This window comes from Manduca sexta, chromosome 25 (genome assembly GCF_014839805.1).
Source record: "Manduca sexta isolate Smith_Timp_Sample1 chromosome 25, JHU_Msex_v1.0, whole genome shotgun sequence".
In the NCBI taxonomy this organism is placed as follows: domain Eukaryota; kingdom Metazoa; phylum Arthropoda; class Insecta; order Lepidoptera; family Sphingidae; genus Manduca; species Manduca sexta.
Window position 1 is genome coordinate 2,224,584 of NC_051139.1, and position 20,940 is coordinate 2,245,523.

General features: G+C 36.2%; 1 protein-coding gene across 2 annotated transcripts; it reads right to left on the minus strand.

Moving 5' to 3' along the window:
- Positions 1–1,010: 1,010 nt before the first annotated feature.
- On the minus strand, positions 1,011–18,088 carry LOC115446573 (leucine-rich repeat-containing protein 15). Of its 2 annotated transcripts, none has more exons than XM_030173286.2 (3): positions 17,985–18,088; positions 4,980–5,402; positions 1,011–3,299 (listed from the first exon to the last, which is right to left on the minus strand). In XM_030173286.2, exons 2-3 carry the CDS (start codon positions 5,357–5,359, stop codon positions 1,442–1,444), a joined length of 2,238 nt encoding a protein of 745 aa, XP_030029146.2. In that variant the 5' UTR covers positions 5,360–5,402; positions 17,985–18,088; the 3' UTR covers positions 1,011–1,441. The 2 variants fall into 2 exon arrangements, with proteins under 2 accessions (XP_030029146.2, XP_030029147.2); XM_030173287.2 differs by lacking the exon at positions 17,985–18,088 and adding an exon at positions 11,165–11,545.
- Between the last annotated feature and the right edge of the window lie 2,852 nt (positions 18,089–20,940).

Here is a 20,940-nt window from a genome sequence, read left to right on the forward strand (position 1 = left end):
GGCGGATTTGTCCTAAGGTCCAATAGGCCCGGGCCTAGGGCGTCTAGACGATAAGGGCGGCAAATCGGGCCAAAAAGTCTCATGATTACAAGAAATAACTCAAATGCAAAGTATCTTAATGTATTAAAGGACGTGAGCTTTTAATACATCTCCCTAAATCACTATTTTGGGTGCTGAGACATATGTCTGAAGACATGTCAGGAATATTAAGACTTCTCCAGGAGCAAACGGCCTTGAGCAATTACTTGGCAGTGCTCGAGTTACAGGCGAAAATATACAAAAAAAAATCGGAAGAATTACTTTAAAAAAACTGTTTTAAACCTTTTGGAAAATCTTAAACTATCAAAATATTCCATCTTCAATTGCCTCTTCAATAGCGTCGGTTGCCAATTATCATTGTACGTACTTTTGAAGATGCACGAAAGCAATAGGTTTAGTGGGATTTTCATTAAGAAATTAAAGAACCAATATCCCGGTAGCAAAATTTGTAAACAACTAAAGTTAATATATTATATGGGAAAAATATTATAATTTATTTATTTCTATAAGTATGATAGATGTCGAATAAATAGCTTAAAAAATACGCCTAGCACGCCGTTTTGTTGCGGATAGGGCCTAAACACTTACCCCCTTATTCATAAACGTTTTTTATCTAACGACCGAGTAAGGCTGTGATAACAAGTCTGTTTCTCAGTGCTGACAGCATGGCAGTCTTCACAGTGCGTAGACGTAGGGCCGTTGTGATTGGCTAATATTGAAATACAACAATAATAACCAATCACAACGGCCCTATGTCTATTTCTCAGTGCCGTTGGGCACTGAGAAACAGGCTTGTTATCACAGCTGTACTCCGTCCTTAGATAAAAAACGTTTATGAATAAGGGGGTTAGTCAATGTCCAAGTCATGGAGATGGTTAAAGTTAATCCTCAAAAATATACATTAAATCAATAATATAGTTTTAATCTTATCATAAGATAAGATCATCATGATTAGTCAAATAAAACTCAAATAAAAAAATATTTAATTTTTATTTAAATAGGTCATCTGGCTGAAACCTTACATCTACTACACAATGACATCATGTCTTTTTTATTTTCGAACCTTTCTTTTTAATTCTTACATATTTATCACAAGCAAGATCGTATAGACAAAGCTGTTTTACAAATATTAGACGTTCAATAAGGTAATCATGGAACATGGAACTTCTACGCATTTATAGTTTATAATCTATGTTATATGACTAGTAAAAATATAAATATGTGCTTTTAATAAATATTACTTCTCAACGTGTCTGTAAACACCTATTCCTCAATTTAGAGAGACAATCATTATTTACCAACCTAGTACCTACATTAAAAGATGTATAAAAATATAGCATATAAAATGAAGTAATTTACTTAGTAGCACTGGCACCTATTAATTATTTTTTTCTTTTATTTGCTATCTCGACTTTCTTTTTATTTCTGTATCCAGTTCTACCGTATTATTTCTTTTCAAAAGACGTATAGTCATGACAACAGATGCTAAGCCGAGGGTCAAAGCCATGACCGCTAGAAGAATGATTCCAGACGATATTTGGAAGCCGTTGTCAAAGTCGAATAACTCTGCAACCAATGCTACCGGCCTTAGTATTTTCACAACTGGTTCACAGCCCGATTCCCTGACGTACTTCGCCCAAGTTCTGTTGGCGTAGGTGAGCTCCCTTGGTTTCATGAACGGTCGCCTACCTGGCACTGTTTTATTCAGAGTTAGGCTCATGTTACGCAGTTGTGTCTCGTTGTAGTGGCAATACAGGTGTTTCTTCTTCTTGTTACCCTTAACCACGATATCTTTCTCTGCGCTTTTAGCGCCAATAAGAACGTCCAAATCTCCTTTGATCATATTGGCCCAGTCCCACATCTCTGCAATTTTGCAGTCACATACGAATGGATTTCCAAGAAGATTAAGGGAATGCAGCTTCGGATTATGTGCGAATACTTGCGGATCGATTGTTGTGAGATTATTGTTGCTTAAATTAATTTTCTCTAAATGTTGTAGTCTTTCTAAGAAAGCAAGGCTTCCGTCAGCGGACCTGATACGGTTTCCGGCTAAATTCAGGTCTGTAATATTAACAGTATTTTGGAAAGCATCGATGTTCAACGATGTTATGTTGCAATTGCTCAAGTCAAGTATTGTCACTTGGGATAATTGTTTAGGGAATACGGGCCCGGCGGGTGGGATCACTAACGGGTTACCACCTAGTTTGATTTCTCTCAAGTCCGTGTAAGTGAGATTTTTAAAGAAGGCGTTTGCATTCAAAGGCCGTTTGAGTCCACAAAATTCCAATTCCAATGTAGTCAATTGTGTAAGATTTCCAAATAGTCCGGCCTCTAGTGATAAAAGATCATTGCCAGAGAGTACTAGCCGTTTCATAGATGTCATCTTTGCGAATGAGTCTGGTCCGATATAGGACAAGTTACTGTAACCCATGTTCAAATATTCTAATTTCTCGAGAGGGGCTAATAATCTTGTGAATACATTATTAAGTGGATTGTGTGATATGTCTAACTCTAAAAGATTGTCAAACACGTTGAAATTATCTGGAAGGTTGTGAAGTCCACAATTACTGAGGAACAGCTTCTCCAGCTTTGGTAATGGTGCCAGTGCGTCGCGTAGGTCTGGTGCAAACAATGGGTTGCCAGAAAGATAAAGGCTCTTGAGTCTGGTGGCATTTGCGAATGCTTCACCAGATATAGGTCCCAGTATTTTACAATTAGATAAATCAAGTAGTTCCAAGTGATTGACGCTATTACCTAACGTGGCCGCGACGTCTAAATCGCGTAACTCATTATCTGCCAGAATAAGCGAGACTAAATTCGTGCAATTGGAGAACGTGTCCTCAGAGAGATAAGTGATTCCAGATTTTCTGAGATTTAAATATTCCAATCTCGTCAACTTTCCTAAAACTTCAGACCAGTCTGTGTTTGTTAGGAAATTGCCAGCTAATTCCAAACTCTTTAAATTCACACTGGATATAAAGAGATTTTCCGATATACTGCTGAGCTGGCAATCGTTCAGTTTTAATGTTTCTAAACTTGTGAGAACATCGAAAACACCACTTTCAAGCGTCTTGAGAGGATTATTTGAGAGGTCTACGGTAGTGAGCGTGGTTATATTTTCAAAAAACTGAGGATTGATAACAGTGAGATTGCAATTACTGATGTCGAGGTACTGCAGCGTCGTGGAGATCAGGAACGGACCTTCGATGTTGCCGATTGGATTATCTTGGAGTTCCACGTTTAGAAGACCGCGGGAATCTCTGAAAAAGGTAAAACAAATATAACTTTTATAAAAATAAAAATAAGTATTATGACGCTTATTGAATAAAGTAAATAAAGGCAAATTTATTACGTGTACAGATATTTTACGATTGTATATAGTACTCTCATTAATTTGATCTTATTGTGTAACCTTTGTAGTTACATAGGTTTCTGCGGTCCCCAGCGAGACGCTTGACCAATTCATAATAGCAAATATGTAATAGGAAATATTGTAAGCGGATTCAATTTGCATTCGTTGTGTGACCATTATCTAATATTGGCACCACTAGTTGGCGGCAATTTGTCTCGTTTCTGGTTCGACCATAACAAGTCCACGAGCAATTGGACAATTTTATCATCAGCCGTTGTGACTTGTGTTCAGGGATAAATGTCAGATTGGCTCGAAAAATATGTACACTAGTGTAAGAGTAAGGTAAAGACATTTTACGGTATAAAGTACTTTTTCCATAGAAATTATTTTCTGAAAATTTGCAGCAAGAATTAAGATTTGGGTTTTTTAAATTAAAATCATTTGTGAATTGTTGATTTCTCATCTTGATGTATGTCACACAGTAGCTACGTAATAAACATCGCAGTGTTTTTGATTCGTTATACTCTATTTTTAAACCAAGTTGTGGTATTTTTAGTCCTTACACCCCTTCACGCTGCACACACGTGCTATACATATATGTACACAAGCTGCCTTGTTAGTCAACGCACAGATGAGTTTTTAGTTTCTTTTAGTCCCTATAAATAGCTTTAGAACCGGTCTATATTCAAAGACCTGCGTTATAAAAAATTGCAAGTGTATGAAGCGCATTACGCTATTACTTATTGGATAATGTAAGTCTTTGAACTGTTACATAGACGTTAGGGTTATTGTGCTAATTTTACTTATATGTCTTCTTCGAATCAGCTTAGCATTAAATATTACTATGTAATAACTACTATTTAAAAACATAATGCGTACAGGTCTACTTTACGAGTTATATTTTACTACTACGCAGCGGTGTGTTTCGATTTAAAGGACTGACACTAAATTTAGTGCAAAAATACGATCACACATCTAATGGTGACGAATGCAGTAGATTTTGGACGTAAACGAGCAAGACGCAAACTGTCAGGACTGGCAATAAGCAATAGCAACACTATAAATGACTAAGGATTGTGCTCGACATCCGCCGATTCTGGAAAGTTTATAATTCCAATAGTTATAAATAATCTACTCATATGTAATTTTTTGGTTATGAACAACCAGTAAGAGTTTATTTATTTATTTAATTCGGTTTGCTTACAGTCGTAACAATTTTACAAACGAATATAAAACATGCATACTAGTTTAGAGTAAGTTGCACAACCAACAAGCAAACACAGAATGCAAAAAATACAAACACAAAGAAAAAATAAGGGTAAAAACGGACAAAGGGATGTGATATAATTTACTTAACTTCGTTCTTACTATCTCACTTCTTACAACTTCAATTTTATATGCAGTTTCGAATACTACGGGGAGTTACACTATTACTTATATTAAGGTGGGAATACAATATAAAATCAAAAAGTTTAAGTGCACTGCTTTTGAAAGTTGCCACAATATGCATTAGAAAAGATAGCAGTAACAATTATTATTAAACTAAATAAATCAGGAAAAGTGAATTAGATTAACAAAGATTACTTACAAGAAAGCCTCGGGATCCACGTAGCTGATATTATTCCCCGAAAAATCAACATCTATCAGATACTCCAGCCCTTTGAAAGCCTCTCTCTCCACCCTCGTCAGTTTATTATTAGCAATCTGAAGTCTTCTCATCTTGATGTCACTTGGAAACGGCTTTAAACTCGTTATATTGTTTTCATTCAAATCCAGGATGTAGACGCTAAGACTGAGCTCATCGTAGGGAACTTCAGTCAGGTTACTCTCGGAACAGTCGGTGACCCAATTGATCCTGAAGTAGTGGCAGTCGCACTCGTCAGGGCACTCCAGCTCGAAGCTGTCTCCATTGAAGCCGAGAGTCAGGCCTGTCGCGAGGTATACCGCCAGTGCCGTAATAGCGATCATTTTGCAAGGAGATCTTCAAACTGTCTGCGAGTCCATATTATACCTGGAATAAGAAATAGAACGTCTAAGTTTGTGTATCATATGCGAAGATATTTATGCGGAACTGCAGAAAACACATACGTTTTTATTTGTTTTGTGTTGTGTAGATGAAATATAATAGGTAAATATTTTGAAATAAAATACTTTTGTTGTCATCGCGTAATATTACATCGAAGTTTGTAAATTAGCTAAATTGGTATTTTTCAAATACCTAAGAAATATCTAATTTATAAACGTCTATAGAACGATTTGTAGCTAATTTAAATTATTAACGTTGTATGATCCGATTACTATTTAACTTGTATTAAACTAACATTGCTAAGTCTAAGAATACCTAGGTATATTCTAACGCTGAATTAGATACTAGCCACGGATCGTAAAAAAACATTTAACCTTGTTAATTTCAAAGTTCAAGCATCAATAACAGTCATCGATTCGTGAGCCCCCACGGCGCGCGTGTTTTTCCACTCACGACAAAAACGTAACAAATCATATATAAATTGGTTGAAGTAATCAACTATTTGTGAAACACTCAAATAAAATAAATGATGCCTCTAATACAAATAAACGTCAAGATTTTCATGTATGTTGGTATTAAAATTTATATTTTATTTATTTATTTAGACTCACATAAAATCTTGAATAATGTACATTATATTATTTTAGTCTTGCGTTTTAATAAGAGATTAATCAAAACGTAACATACGGTTTTTGTTCGCTACTTTAAAAAAATTCACGATAGGTATTAAAGTAAGTACTAGGTAGTACCGTCGACACTTAAGAATCGACTCTTATTTTTATATTGGAAACTGTAGAATTCCAGAAAACATGGAAATAATATTCTGAGTTTGTACTTCGGAATCCATTTATTTACAAACTGACATTTCTTTGAAACAAAACATTATATTAAGAAAAACGTACCAGCCAGTACACTACACTCCTCCATACTAAATTAACAAAACACTCAACTCTACAACTTAAAATGATAATACCTCACATTCTATAATCAGGAACGTTTGTTAATCTACACTGCCTAATAGGGCGTTGCCTGGGACGTGGAGTCGTTGGCTCATACGGTAAGGCGTCCTGAAATTCAGGTGATAGCGGGGTGGCACTACCCTGAAGTTCCACTAACGGAGACCGCGTCGCGATCAGTCTACTGACCGGAGTATGAATTGCGGAATCGCACACTCTCTGCCCCTGCACCGATGATAAAGTGGCTGGCTCTGAACCTAGTGCTGACCTTAATCCTGCATTAGGAAGTTGAGACACCCTTTTCATTGGAATCGCTAGGGATAAACTAGCGTTCTCCTTTCTAATTTGGTATTCATTTTTATGAAACTTCCTTTTAATTTGGTCTATATGCCTGTGAACTAACTCTCCCCGGCTGAATACAATCTCGTAATCAGTATTCCCTAAACATCTCTGAATTTTGCCTGAGACCCATTTGTCTCCACTCAAATACTGACGGTACCATACCTCTTCACCCTGATCGAAAGATCTGTGTACCCCTTTTCTAGCTCCACTTTGCCGTTGTTGAGCTTTCCTTACAAAATTCTCCCTGTCTGGCCTTAAAACGTCTAACTTCGTCCGTAACCGTCTACCTAACATTAACATTGCAGGGCTTTCTCCCGTAGTCGAATGCGCAGTATTTCTATAGTGTAAAAGATAAGTATAAAGTGCTTTATCAACTTCTTCCTTAGCCTGCACTGCTTTCTTAATAACCCTTTTAAAGGATCGCACTGCAATTTCCGCCAGACCGTTTGAGGAAGGATGATATGGCGCCGAAAAACGTGATCTATACCATTAGATTTAAGGAAACTACCAAACTCATTGCACGTAAACTGGGGCCCATTATCCGTAACGATCTGCTTGGGTAGGCCCCATCTGCTAAAAGTTCACATAACTTATCTATGACCTTCGGTCCTGTTGTATTACTCATATGGAAAAGTTCCGTCCATTTAGATGTAGCGTCCACTACGATCAAGTATGTTTTCCCAAATACGGGCCCCATGAAATCTAAATGCAGCCTGGTCCGTGGATGATTCGGCCACGGCCACATACTCGGAGTTTGCCGCGGCGGAGCATCCGCCTGAGCAGCACATATCTCACAACTACGACACATGCGCTCTATTTCTTCATCAAGTCCGGGCCACCATACGTAACTACGAGCCATAGCCTTGGATTTAACTATACCCATATGGGGCTCATGGAGCATCCTCAAAACTTTTCCCTACACTTCACCGGAATCAATAATCTATGCCCCCACAACACGCAACTCAATTGTTCATAGAGTTCATCTTTCCGATTAAAATAAGGTCTAAACTCTTCGATATCACAGTCTCTTGGCCAACCATCGCGCAAAAAACTCAATATCCTCGATAAAACCGGATCCTTACTAGTCTGTAGTTTTAACTCTTTATAATCTAACAATAAAGCCTGTTGAACAAAATGCAAATAAGTTTGTTCCGGCACAGTGACATCTTGCTTACTATTTATCGGTAAACGCGACAACCCGTCGGCACCATTTCTCTCCGACCTAACATACTCTATTTCAAAATCATAAGCAGATAAAATGATAGCCCACCTTTGCATACGACTAGCTACCATCGTTGGAATTCCTTTATGAGGGCCGAAGATCGATACCAACGGCTTATGGTCCGTTCTCAAGAGAAAATGACGCCCATACAAATACTGGTGAAACTTTTTGACCCCGAATATTATTGCCAACGCTTCACGATGTATTTGAGAGTAATTCTTTTCCGCGTCGGTAAGAGTGCGCGATACATAAGCTATCGGGCGCTCTCCCGTTCCGCTTGCCGCCGGTTGCGATAGCACCGCTCCAACTCCACGCGCACTCGCATCACAAGTCAGAATAAGAGGCTTATTTGGGTCGTAATGCGCTAAAACCTCTGTACTCATCATTAACTGCTTAATTTTACTAAAAGAACGTTCACATTCGGCCGACCAAACCCAAACCTTGCCCTTTTGAATAATTCGTAGAGCGGTACTAATATAGTGCTCATATTCTTTACGAATCTCGCGTAAAAGTTAATTAGTCCTATAAAAGATCGCAACTCCGTAACATTACTCGGTCTAGGTATTTTATCAATCGCCTCCAATTTCGCTGGGTCGGTTTTAATGCCGTCCTTATGTAAAACGTATCCTAAATACTTTACTTCATCAACTAAGAAAACACATTTTTCGGTTTTCAATTTCATTCCTTTAATATAAAGTCTCTCAAGCACTGCTTCTAAAGCGGCCAAATGCTCCTCCTTATTGCTACCTCCTATTATCACATCGTCTAAAAATACCTCTACATTAGGAATTCCCTTTACTAATTCACACATTATGCGCTGAAAAATGCCCGCACTAGACGCTAGACCATAAACTAATCTATTATACTGAAATAAGCCGCGATGAGTATTTATCACAGTATATTTTTTGTTTCATCTAACTCTATCTGGTTATAGGCCTGGGATAAATCTATCTTAGAAAAATATTTAGCCCCGCCTAGGCGCACCAATAAGTCATCAATTCTCGGTAACGGAAACCTATCTACATATAGCATAGGATTAACAGTAGCCTTATAATCCGCACAGATTCTCAGAGAGCCATCCGCTTTATTTACCGGTACCAGAGGAGACGCCCAGTCGGAACAATCGACTGGCTCGATTATTCCATCGCGCAGCATTCTGTCTAACTCTGCGTCAACACGGTCGCGCAGTGCGTAAGGCAGTGGCCGCGCACGATGGAACACCGGAACCGCCGATTCCCGTAATTTCAACGTCGCCTTACAGCCAGTGAATCGGCCCAAACGTCCATCAAACAGCTTGTTATATCTGTCAAATAATAAGTTTATTTCTTTATTAAAATGAGTCCGATCAACATTACAATGGTTTACATTCATATTGGTAAATAGTGGTATTTTGATATGTAGTTCAGTTAACCACTGCCTTCCTAAGAGTGAGGTAGTACCTCCTTTTACTACAAACAACTCTAATCGTTTAGTTTGTTCCCTGTAACGTACTAGCGGATTAATAACCCCTATGGGTTTTATACTTACACCATTATAAAAATTAAAAACTATCTTGTGCGGCTTCAGTTTTAGATGATTAAAATACGCATCATATGTGCTCTTACTAATGCATGACACAGCTGAACCCGTGTCTACTTCCATTTGTATAGTACAACCATCAATGGATATGGGCAAACTCTCCGCCTTATAATTATTTAAACATAACTGGTGAAGGTTCTCTTCTACATCCGACTGCTCTTCGGCATTTTCCCGTTGATTGGCTTGGCCGTGGTGTATTCCTGTGCGACCCTGAGATCTTGCCACCGCTGGTATTACACTTGCTCGAGTCTTCGATGCCGCGACAAATCGGCACATTCGCCGTAAGTGACCAACAATTCCGCATCTTCCGCATACGAAGTCGCGGTACCTACAGTCTACATTACCATGATCTATAGAACCGCATCGGCCACAACCTGTGCTGCGGACTCTGTGCCCTGTCCGCGATCCGCTATTTCCGTGAACAAACAGACCGCCACGAGCCTTCTTTGCACGCTCATGCGACGCGAGTAAGTGCACTTTTCCCTCTGCAGTCGTCGGTGATTCCGTCACTTCCGCACTCAGAACCATCACAGCCGCCGCATCTCTCTCCGCCGCTTCTAATGAGCTCGCCAACATCACAGCTTCCGGAAAAGACAGAATACCGTTTTCGGCAAATAGACGCTGCCGAATCACCTCGCTTTTAATCCCACAGACAAATTGATCTCTTAAATTTTCGTTCAAATTTGCTCGAAATTCACAATAACGTGACATTTTTTTTAATTCCGCCACGTAAACGGCAACAGTTTCTTGGCTTTCTTGTCTCCTCTGCCTAAATTTATAGCGCTCCGCTAGAGGCGATGGTGTGGGTTGCAGATGATTCCGCATCTGCTCCACCACTTTTCGTACTCGGATTCTGAGGGTTTTTTTCGGACTGGATAAATTGACTAATAGTTCATAGGCCTCTTCGCCCATTACAGCAATTAAAGTTGGTAACCTCATGTCTTCTTTCACATTATTTACTTTGAAATACATTTCCAGTCGGTCTATATATGTTGACCACGTACCATTTTGTACGTCGAATTTTGATACCTTTCCAATCGACATTTTAACACGCTATACCCTTCCTCCGAGATAACTTACATACAATATGTTCTCAATTTTCCTCGTCGCCACTGTAGAATTCCAGAAAACATGGAAATAATATTCTGAGTTTGTACTTCGGAATCCATTTATTTACAAACTGACATTTCTTTGAAACAAAACATTATATTAAGGTGGTAGCTCAAGGTCCATTTTCATACATTTTGTTTCGGCTTTAATCTGGGTAACTAAACAAGTATTGGCAAGTAAAGAATTTAAATTCACGTCTAGTTAGTGATTAGTTCTCGCAGTTGAAGAAAAACGTAAAATAATTAATAATCATGGATATTTCGGCCTTTAAAATTTAATATGACGAAATTTTAAAGGCAGAAATATCCATGATTATTAATTATTTTTACATTTTTCTTCAACTGCGAGAATTAATCACTAACTAGACGTGAATTTAAATTCTTTACTTGCCAATACTTGTTTAGTTACCCAGATTAAAGCCGAAACAAAATGTATGAAAATGGACCTTGAGCTACCACCTTAAGAAAAACGTACCAGCCAGTACACTACAGAAACATCTATTGTTATTTCAATATTCTTTTTCATATTCAAACACTCACCAGCTATTCATATACATAGTAATGTATAGAAGTTCCATTCACATACAGCAGAAATTGCATAGGAAAGCGTAATCGACATATTTTCCAAGTTAATATAAAAATATATTCTGTAATAATATTTTGTATTCCCAAACAAGAAGTTTGATGTAGCCCTTGTTAGAGTGGTAATAAAGAGCAAAATCTAACAATCGGAACTATTACAATGATAATTACAAACATTGACACTGGAATACGTATCTCGTCTCTACATCTGCAGATAAACAAAGATGTATTATGAACGTGCGATGATAATTTGCAAACAGCAGATGGTAGCAATACATGGTATTATTAAATAAGAGTTGCATTAACTTTTACAAGTCTCGGTGGTCGATACGTCAGGGTGTCAATACAATTTATCATAGAGAATCTACGATCACCAATACACTATGGTATTGTTAATCAAAGTAGAGAACTTACCATGGATAGAAATAGAATATTGTACATTTTAACATTTATAAAACTTTTTAAATTGTAATACAAATAGAAAGTGAAATAAAATAAAACATTGCACATATTATTCTCACAAAGGAAGAAAATCTACACAGAACTCTGTATAAGCAGAGACGAATATTCTATGCATAACCGTGTCGACTGTCAAGGGATAATGATCTTTCATTAATCGATTTTCTAACTTGATGTTACTCTACTTAGCAGCATGCAGAGGAATCATTATGCCGTCCTCATAAAAAAATCGTGCCGCTGTTGGATATGCCTATATTGTCAGTCGAAAATTACTGTCAGCGATACCTATCTCATTTATATTGAAACTTTACATGGAATGAAGTACATAAACAACGTCAATTACTAATTAGCATCACGAATTACTATCATAATTAAGTAAGCTACGTGACAAAGAAAATGAAAATCTATAATGATAAACTATTGCGCATTATTCACGTTTCCTTGTTGCGAAACTTGAGGGAATCCACACTCGAGATATATCGCTTGATAGATGTATAATAAGCGACCAATTTACTCACATAACGTAGGAACAATATCAACAATTGCTTTTTTATTTACACACCTTTATACATTTGCACATTTTATATGAGTATGTAGAAGCGCAACAAGTGCACCCATTTTTACACCCTGTAGGTATATTCCGTCCCATGATGTGATAGGGGGCGAGCTTACCACTATATCTAGCACGAATTTCAGACTTCGTGCTGATACCGAGTAGAAAAACCTTTTGGACCTACCCGGGGATCGAACCCATGACACCAGCATTGCAGTGGTACCGGAATACAGTTGTAACTACGCCACCGAGGCTGTATTTTTTTATTTAATTGTTGAATTAATCAGACGATCTGGTAGTAAGTAACTCGTTATCGTTTACGAAGCTGTAGATTTTTCTGGGTACAAAACATTAAGTAATGGCATACGTCATCGATTCGATATATTTTATTGTTTTAATAACTTGGGCGTGGACACAATTTTCCCTTCACTTCGAAGCTTGGAAAGTTTCCATTGCGTTCAACCAAGTATAACCTCAATATTTGCGAATAGGTACTTACTACAGGAAAAATTATGTCACGTTCTTGGGTTAACATCATCATCATCATCATTTCAGCCGGGAATCGTCCACTGCTGGACATAGGCATGGGTTGACATATTTAGGATAAAAATGAGGATCCATTCTTGAGTTGATGTAATAAGGAAGCGAGATACACTTTTATTTATACAACTCACAGGACATGAACAAAGAAAAGAAAAAAATAATCGTGAAAGACATAAACCATACGCACATACATAAGGTAGTAAAATATAATTGCTTTGAATAAGTGTGCGTGGGCAGCGCTATTTTCGAAGAACAATTTTCTTTAGTGTCTCAATATTATGTTATATTACTCATACTGCAAGCCAGATATCTAGTAAAATAGTTCTTTTATACGTATAATCTTCATTCATACATACGAACAATCAATCATTGTCCCACGGTAGGCTAATTAATGAGGATGTAGGTGCATGAATCGGAAGTGCATGTTATATTGTCTCATTACCATTTAAACCAAGCGAACGTGTATTAATTACATCGTTTGCAGTACAAAAACGTAATCAAAGGGGTACAAAGGGATCGTTCTGGAACGGAGCTCGAGACGGTAGCGAGCGGTCGATTGTATAAGTCGTAGGTCTGACAATGGCGGCTAATGGGCGACATCCTGCACGGGGCGCTGCGAGCCGTGTCCCGCCAGAATTTTCCAGAAACTACACAATGCCAGGCTGCCAGCTCATCTTTGTACCGGCTGATAGGGTTGTCGGTTGACTCTACCTACTGTTATTAATAAAATTGCACGGAATTTTATTTTACATTACTCTAATATGTATAACATTGTTTACTTTACTAATCAATATAAAATTAGTCATGATAAATAACTTTTCATATTAATCATATAACCAACTAAAATAACATCCTACAACCGCCAAAACCAAGTTCATATACACAAGTTATGTTCAATACATTTTTGGTAAAATGATGGTCAGCAATTTTTCTAATTTTTGACAACCCTAAGAGCAGGCGGGTGTGATGGATGCGCAATTGGGCATCGGCTATCGATCACCCCGAGCACGCTAGATGAGCTCGTAGGGATTAAGCCGTCCAACTCATTACGTGCTATCGTTACTGTGTAATGTCATTCTTTTATGAACCAAGTATTGATATATTTCGTCAACTGTTTCGCTCAACAATAGGAAAATAGAAAGAGAGAGAGAGCAAAGATGGTTTTAAAATAATAACTTTTCGGGGGACTTCTTTCTAATCGAACAACTTGTATTTATTACGTTGTACCTAAGCGTATTAATAGTCGAATTTATCATGTGTAAATTGTTTATCGTTTGGTTATTGCTTTTTTATGTAAATACGGTTATTTCAATTCGTTGAATTGTTACGTTCTTTTGAAGTTAATACTTAATAAAAATGAGCGACATATCTTACCAAAAATAAACAAATACGAATATTTGAAAGATTTAGATACTGTGATATAAAAAATCCGCATAAGTAATTATTACGCATCGTCAAATAGGCAACTAATTTTGCAAATAATATTATTTAAAAGTTGACAAAAATCGAAGTTAATCACCTTGCTATATACTGCAAAAAATTATCAACATCCCGCAAGTTAATAATTTGTAATGTTGTAATCCTATTGTAACGGTGGGATTGAGTCAGTCCCGGCAGCATATTAACTGAATCACAACTATTGTTCATTCGATAGCCCCGCTCTTATTATGTGATGTCACAACAAGGGATTAAATGTGTCGTATTATGTATGAGTAGAATACGTTTGCACGTAGGATTAGACGAAGGTAGCCCTTGATGCCGGTCAGCTACCTTTACTTGTTTTTTTATTTATTACAAATGCAAATTCTTTATTGCAGTATGTAGGTACTTAATATAGAGGTGGTTTTAAAATATAAAAAATGTTCCAATACATTCTACCGGGATAGATGCAATACTATTTTAGTACACAGTGCTACTACTTTTACATCGTCTTTTTTATATAATACATGATTCACATTATAATTTTACAATATTTTTTGCAGAATGGAAGTCACGATAAAGATTTAATTGTGTTTGTTGAAGTACTTACTTATTTCGAAGCGGTAACACTGAAGAATACAGAATTATTCTACGCAGTAAACGTTTTTCCTTTGGAGAGTAATGAAAAACAGAACTTTGTTCAATATTTACTTTAAAACATAAGTTGTTTGTTTAAGTTGTAACATCACTCTAAATAAAGATAAAACAATGCTATTCCATTATGTAGATATACTTACTTAGTAAGAATTATAAAATGGAGCATGTATTAACTCTACATTTTTTTTGTTTTGCGTTGCTTTGCTCTATATGTTGCTTTGCTCTATATGTTGCTTTGCTCTATCGATCGATATTTGTAATATGTGATGAATTGTATCTTGAAAAAGAAAGTAAATATTATATAATTAGCGTAAAGAGGTAAAACATGCATTTCCAAATCAGATAATTATTTTCGGTTTTTAATTTAAAGGCCACCTCGTGGCAATGAAGGCTGCAGTCTTCGAAATGTCAGAAGAAAATCATAAAAAAAACCGCGATTGAATAGTTTTGTTTCGATATTTAAAATATAATTCGAAGCGTATATTGCAAAGCCTAATACACAGAAATAAAATTACGAGAAGATTGCAATTGAAAAGCTGTTTCATTTAGTTTCTATCCTAATTCATATCAAATGGACCGGAGTCGATATGATAGTGAATATCATTAAATCGTGTCGACAGTTGTATTCACTGCGTCCATTGTCAATAACAATAGTTCAATTATTGACATTACGATAATAATTCACTAAAACGCTTCCGAGTTTTATACAATATAATTTATTTTATAACTGCATTGAACTATTCCACATTTTTAGGGTTCTTTATCTAAAAAGAACCTTTCTAGGATCAATTTATTGTCGGTTTGTCAGTCTACGTGTTCTTGAGAAAAAGTATCTTGACGTATGTCAGAAGTATTTCTGCGCTACTCGAGTATTTGATATATCTTTCAAATAGATAGAGTTTAAAGGTATATCAAATATTTGGGTCTATGGTACCTTTCAGCTGTGAAAAATCACACTTGTAAGTCAACGTGATCAAAATATATGACCTATGTCGCATATTAAAAGGGACTCAAAACCTATTTGTACTAATTGATTGATTCCCGTTGATATAGATTCAAGAAATTTGGCAAGAAGTAATGTCACACGTACTCATATATTAAGATACCTTACCTACTAAGTATGGAACCTTCTGTGGACGAGTCCAATTCGCACTTGTCCAGTTTTTTTCTTTATAATTGATCGAGATAAGAGCTTGCCTGCCAGTCGAAGTGTAAGGCTTGCCCACGAACAGTATCTCCTAAGTATCGTCACATCGAACCCTGCATTACACTGAGGCAATTCTTGCTCACTCGGTCTTCACACCGAAATCACGGCCTTGCACTGCTGGACATTTGCCGCAGCCCTAGGCTCACAGTTCAGTATGTATATCATGGATGACCATACACACTGAGGTCTATAAGGGCCCCAATGAACATTTTCTCTTCTTTTCTCATCCTACGAGGGTTCCTTTCATTCCCCCACATTTCTCTTCCCCAGATATTCCCTCCAAACTTTCCTACCTTACATTACAAGTAACCTTAACACATTACCAATCTACTATACAAGTTAATATTACAAAAATTTAAATCACCAGGGTATATTACAAATTATATTAACAAATGCCTTTATTTTATTGAATTAGTCCTATTATATACACGATACAAAAGCTTTATTATTATGCCTTGAACCAAACAAATAGATAACCATTGTGTAGACTTTAGTTTAGAATACACGTTCCATTGTACCTATACCGAGTTACGCATTCATCTCTACAAATGATAAAATAAGCTATGCATGTAAAAACGGCAGAAAACAGGTATTAAGAGGTTTTTGTAGTTACATGTTATTTTATTGTCTTTGATATATTCGAAATTTATGCCAGGCATCTAGAGAGCTAGAGCATATTTTGAGAGCTTTATTATCAGAAAACAAGATAATTATGTTTCGTGATCACAATCTATTTACATCGATACTGAGAGAAGTTTTACCGTCGAAGTTCCAAGCCAACCGAATAATGTGGATTACAATTTAAGAAGGCACAATCAATTTTCATTCTAGGCTTTTTATCATTGATCCCTTTTCTTCGTAAATAACCTGTCTATTGTAGTATAATAATTATCGGTTTAAAACCTTTTTCTTAGCACACTTATGGATGTTTTCCAGATTAATAAGTCAGTATAATAACTAAATATAGTGTAATTGGAATCTCAGGTCTATGAGTGTAATGTAGCGCCATCTACCATGCAGTCATTTTGTATTCCATTTAAAATACTTAATGGTAATGCTAATATGCTTTTAGCTTTGTTGGGGGCTTGTCAAACAAGTGACTCGACGTTTTTAAAAAATACTTTATATAAACCTTCCTTACATGCGTTAGTTTAAATGGTGTAAATAACAATTTTCGTTTTCACACTATTCTGCCTAAATTTTATTAAATTTTATGTTTCGCGTTATACTCACATTATGGTTTAATTATTATGAATCCATACTCGAACCGATATATTTTTGCAATAACTTTATGTTTTCTTTACATTTGTTGTGCACAATTCTATATATTTATTATTATTTTAACAACAAACGCATAATGAATTTTAAAAACCGATTTTGAAATGCGGGTGCTCTAGAATAGAGTATGTACAAACAATGTATCAAAGGGGTTTCTGAGGCTTAGTAATTAATGTAATGTTTTACGATGAAGGAAAATCTATAAGAAGAACTACATGGCCTCGAAAAAAGTAGTTTTGTTTATATTAGTCAATAATATATTTTATTTAATCACGATTTGGCACCGTGAACACGATAATTAATTTTATTTAACTATACGCATCTGTACAATCTTTGCTAAAAGTAAAGTTTGTAAATATTAAGTAGTACATTTAATATTCATACAGTAGCTATTGCCATAGGTAGACCTATGTATAACTATCTTGTTCTCACCGAAAAAAAACTAAGTTTCTATATGTTGTGGAACTGCAGGCTGCATCAACAAACATACTATATTATATTGTACACCGACCATCGCACCGGCCCATTACATTATACTTGTACACAATATTCACAACACTGTTCATTAAAACTCATATAATACCGGAAAAGCCACATATAAAGAATTCGCTGACAACAATGCAATGTGACCTCGCGAAGGGATAGTCGGTTTTGAAACTTACATGTATAGGTCCAAGACGTGTGTTCGCCACCGACCACTAGCTCCACTGAAGGCAGACTGGCTGTTTACACTGCCTAGTGCTGTCCATACTGATTAACGAGTTAATCGACACACATCGAATGGCTTAATCGATGTAACATTTTTGCTTTTGTGTAATATTTTACGAATCCGAGTGTAATTTAGTTATTACACTTGGAGAAATTGGACAATAATCCGTGATTCTATTAGTATAGGATCACGGATTATTGTCTAATTTCTGGGGCAGTCTTACCAAAGATGTGTAGCAATATTTTCCGCGTTGTAATGCGGATTATTGGGAAAATGTGAATTGCTTACTCGATAGAACGTTTAGAACCTTACTTATCTTTTTCTATGCAGCATCATTATTGATTTTATTTTAACAGTACAAACTACTTAATTATTATAAAGCAAAGTAATATGATAAACGAGTAAGGAGCGAAGTGAGATTAATTTTAAAGGCTTTGTGCAAAGTAACTAATAATTTAATTGCTCTAAAAATATTGCTAGGCGTTGCAAAGTTTAAATTACATTTTTACCTCGAAGGTATTGATTATTACGATAGGTAGACATTAGTGTAGTCGTTTTTTAAGTAAAAAATTGTTAATCTAGGCACTGGAAACCAAGTGCGTAATAAATATATATATACGAACGTTGTCACGTCATGACGAACTATGGTTTGATTTATTTATCTAATTTATAAATTATCACCTGCAACTATTGCGTAAGAAGTAAAATAAACGTGAGATAGCATTGCATGAATGCCGTCTGTGGTAAACAATTACTAGATAATGGATTACGTACACCGGTGCAGAACTACGCAACAACGATTACCGCGGGGAACGCCTACTCTATTATCGACTGTCTGAAGGCTGTTATTACGTCGCTTGAACCCGAACACATATTACCGTTAATAAATATATAATTGAATAAAATTATAAAATTTGTCACCGGCAGCAGTATGTAAATTATTTTATTGATGTAATGTATTTGATGCCTGAGTGGTGTTCTATATATACTTAGCCACTCTGATATTCGTAGAAATATTCATATTGTAATGTGCACAGATATAATATTATTTAGAATATCTAAAAAATAATTAATTATGTACCTTGTTTAAATAAGATCTCTACACATATAGAGGCCCTATAATAATTTTAAAAAATATTACCACGCAGAAACTTACATAGATTTAAAATGGTGGCCGTATTAATGTGTTTTAGTATCACAAACAAACTATGTCAAAGTTCGAAATTAAAGTTTTTAAGTAATTCTATATATTATGTAGAGTAGGTACACACATTTAAATACAAATTGTACTTCGGAATTAAATAATAAACAGCATTATATGGGCTTACCGGTTTTATGGAGACGGACTAGGTATGTGCTTTAGCTGTGAGCTTCGGGATTTGAATCCTATTTCGTCTTTTTATTGACAATAAATTCGCTTCTTATCATGTATCAGTAGGTAACGATTAAGGTTTGAATGCATCAGTTTCACCTCTTTCTACATCGGGGTTAAAAAAGCGAGTTCGACAAGTTTTAAAAGATTAAACAGTAACCTGCCTATCGCAACTAAAATGCTATTCCATAGACCGAACTAACGTTTTCCTTCCCCAAACCCACGCTACTATTATACGACGCTACCACGCTGCTATATTGCGAGTAAAATGGGTTAGGAGTAATCCGTTGAACAAGTCCAGCATTAAGGTTAAAGACTCGTTCCAGTTGCGCCTCGTGATCTTGTTAGGCACCGGCAATAACAAGCCAATTAGCCTGCGTCTGTGTCACCGCGTGATATGTGAATTGAAAGTGTATAGCACAAAGGATAATGTGGCATTGAGGCTAATTAAGCTAAGTGAGTTATATCGAGTTACCTTGCTTTGTTATCGGACTTACGTTAGATTAGATACTTACTCTTCCTTATGTTTTGTTTTAGGCCTGTGGAGGAACCAGAATGATCCTGCGCTTCTGGAAGGAATCGGGTTGGCTAGAGCCATAGCCGGCATATCACGCACAACGGCCCGACCTACTTCGGGCTAAGTGCGGAAAAAGGAGGCCCTCAGCATAGAACATCTAAGTATATATAAAAATGAATCCCTATTTCCCTTGGTCACGCCATCACGCGTGAACGGTTGGACCGATTTGACTATTTTTTTTTGTTGTGTTTGTTATTATCAGGTGAAGGTTCTTATGAAAGAAAAAATCCAAAATTTTGCGCGGAAAATTAGAAAATTTAAGAAAACTTAACGAAAATATTAACTTTATATAACTGTCAATTGTTTGAAATAACTGTCAGCGATTGACAGAATGCGCGCTAATTCATAGTTAATACGGGACAACGTCTGTCGGGTCAACTAGTAAAACATAAATGTGTTGTTGAAACTCCACTGCTTACGGAGTCTTCAAGAATTTACTTTTCCGTAGAGTCATTATTGTTTAGTTTAGAGTACGAGTATTTCAACTCAATACCATCTTTATAAAATCAATACTTATATTATAAAGAATAAAAAATTCCTGGGTTTGTAAGTCTAATTTCTGGAACTCCTGGATCAATGTTGAAAAAATTTCAATAATAGGAAGCTACATTACTTACCCTTGAATGCTATAGGCTACTTTTATCCCGGGAAAATATATATCCTGCAAAAACTTATTCATATTTAATTACTCAATTAGGCGGAGCCGCGAGCAACGTCTAAAAAATTTATAATCCTTAAAACACAATCGGACTACGATAAAAACGAATTGAAAGTACGAACCACAAAAATATAATATTCCTTTCTTAAAATTATAGATTGCAATAAATACGGTGATGTTTAGGGCAATAGTTATCCTAGATATATATATATATCCTAGATATATAATAGAATTCCATCTCTAGCCAGAAGCCTTACGGCCATGCTCTATGTGGCAAAAAGGCTATCTCGGGGCTTTAGTAG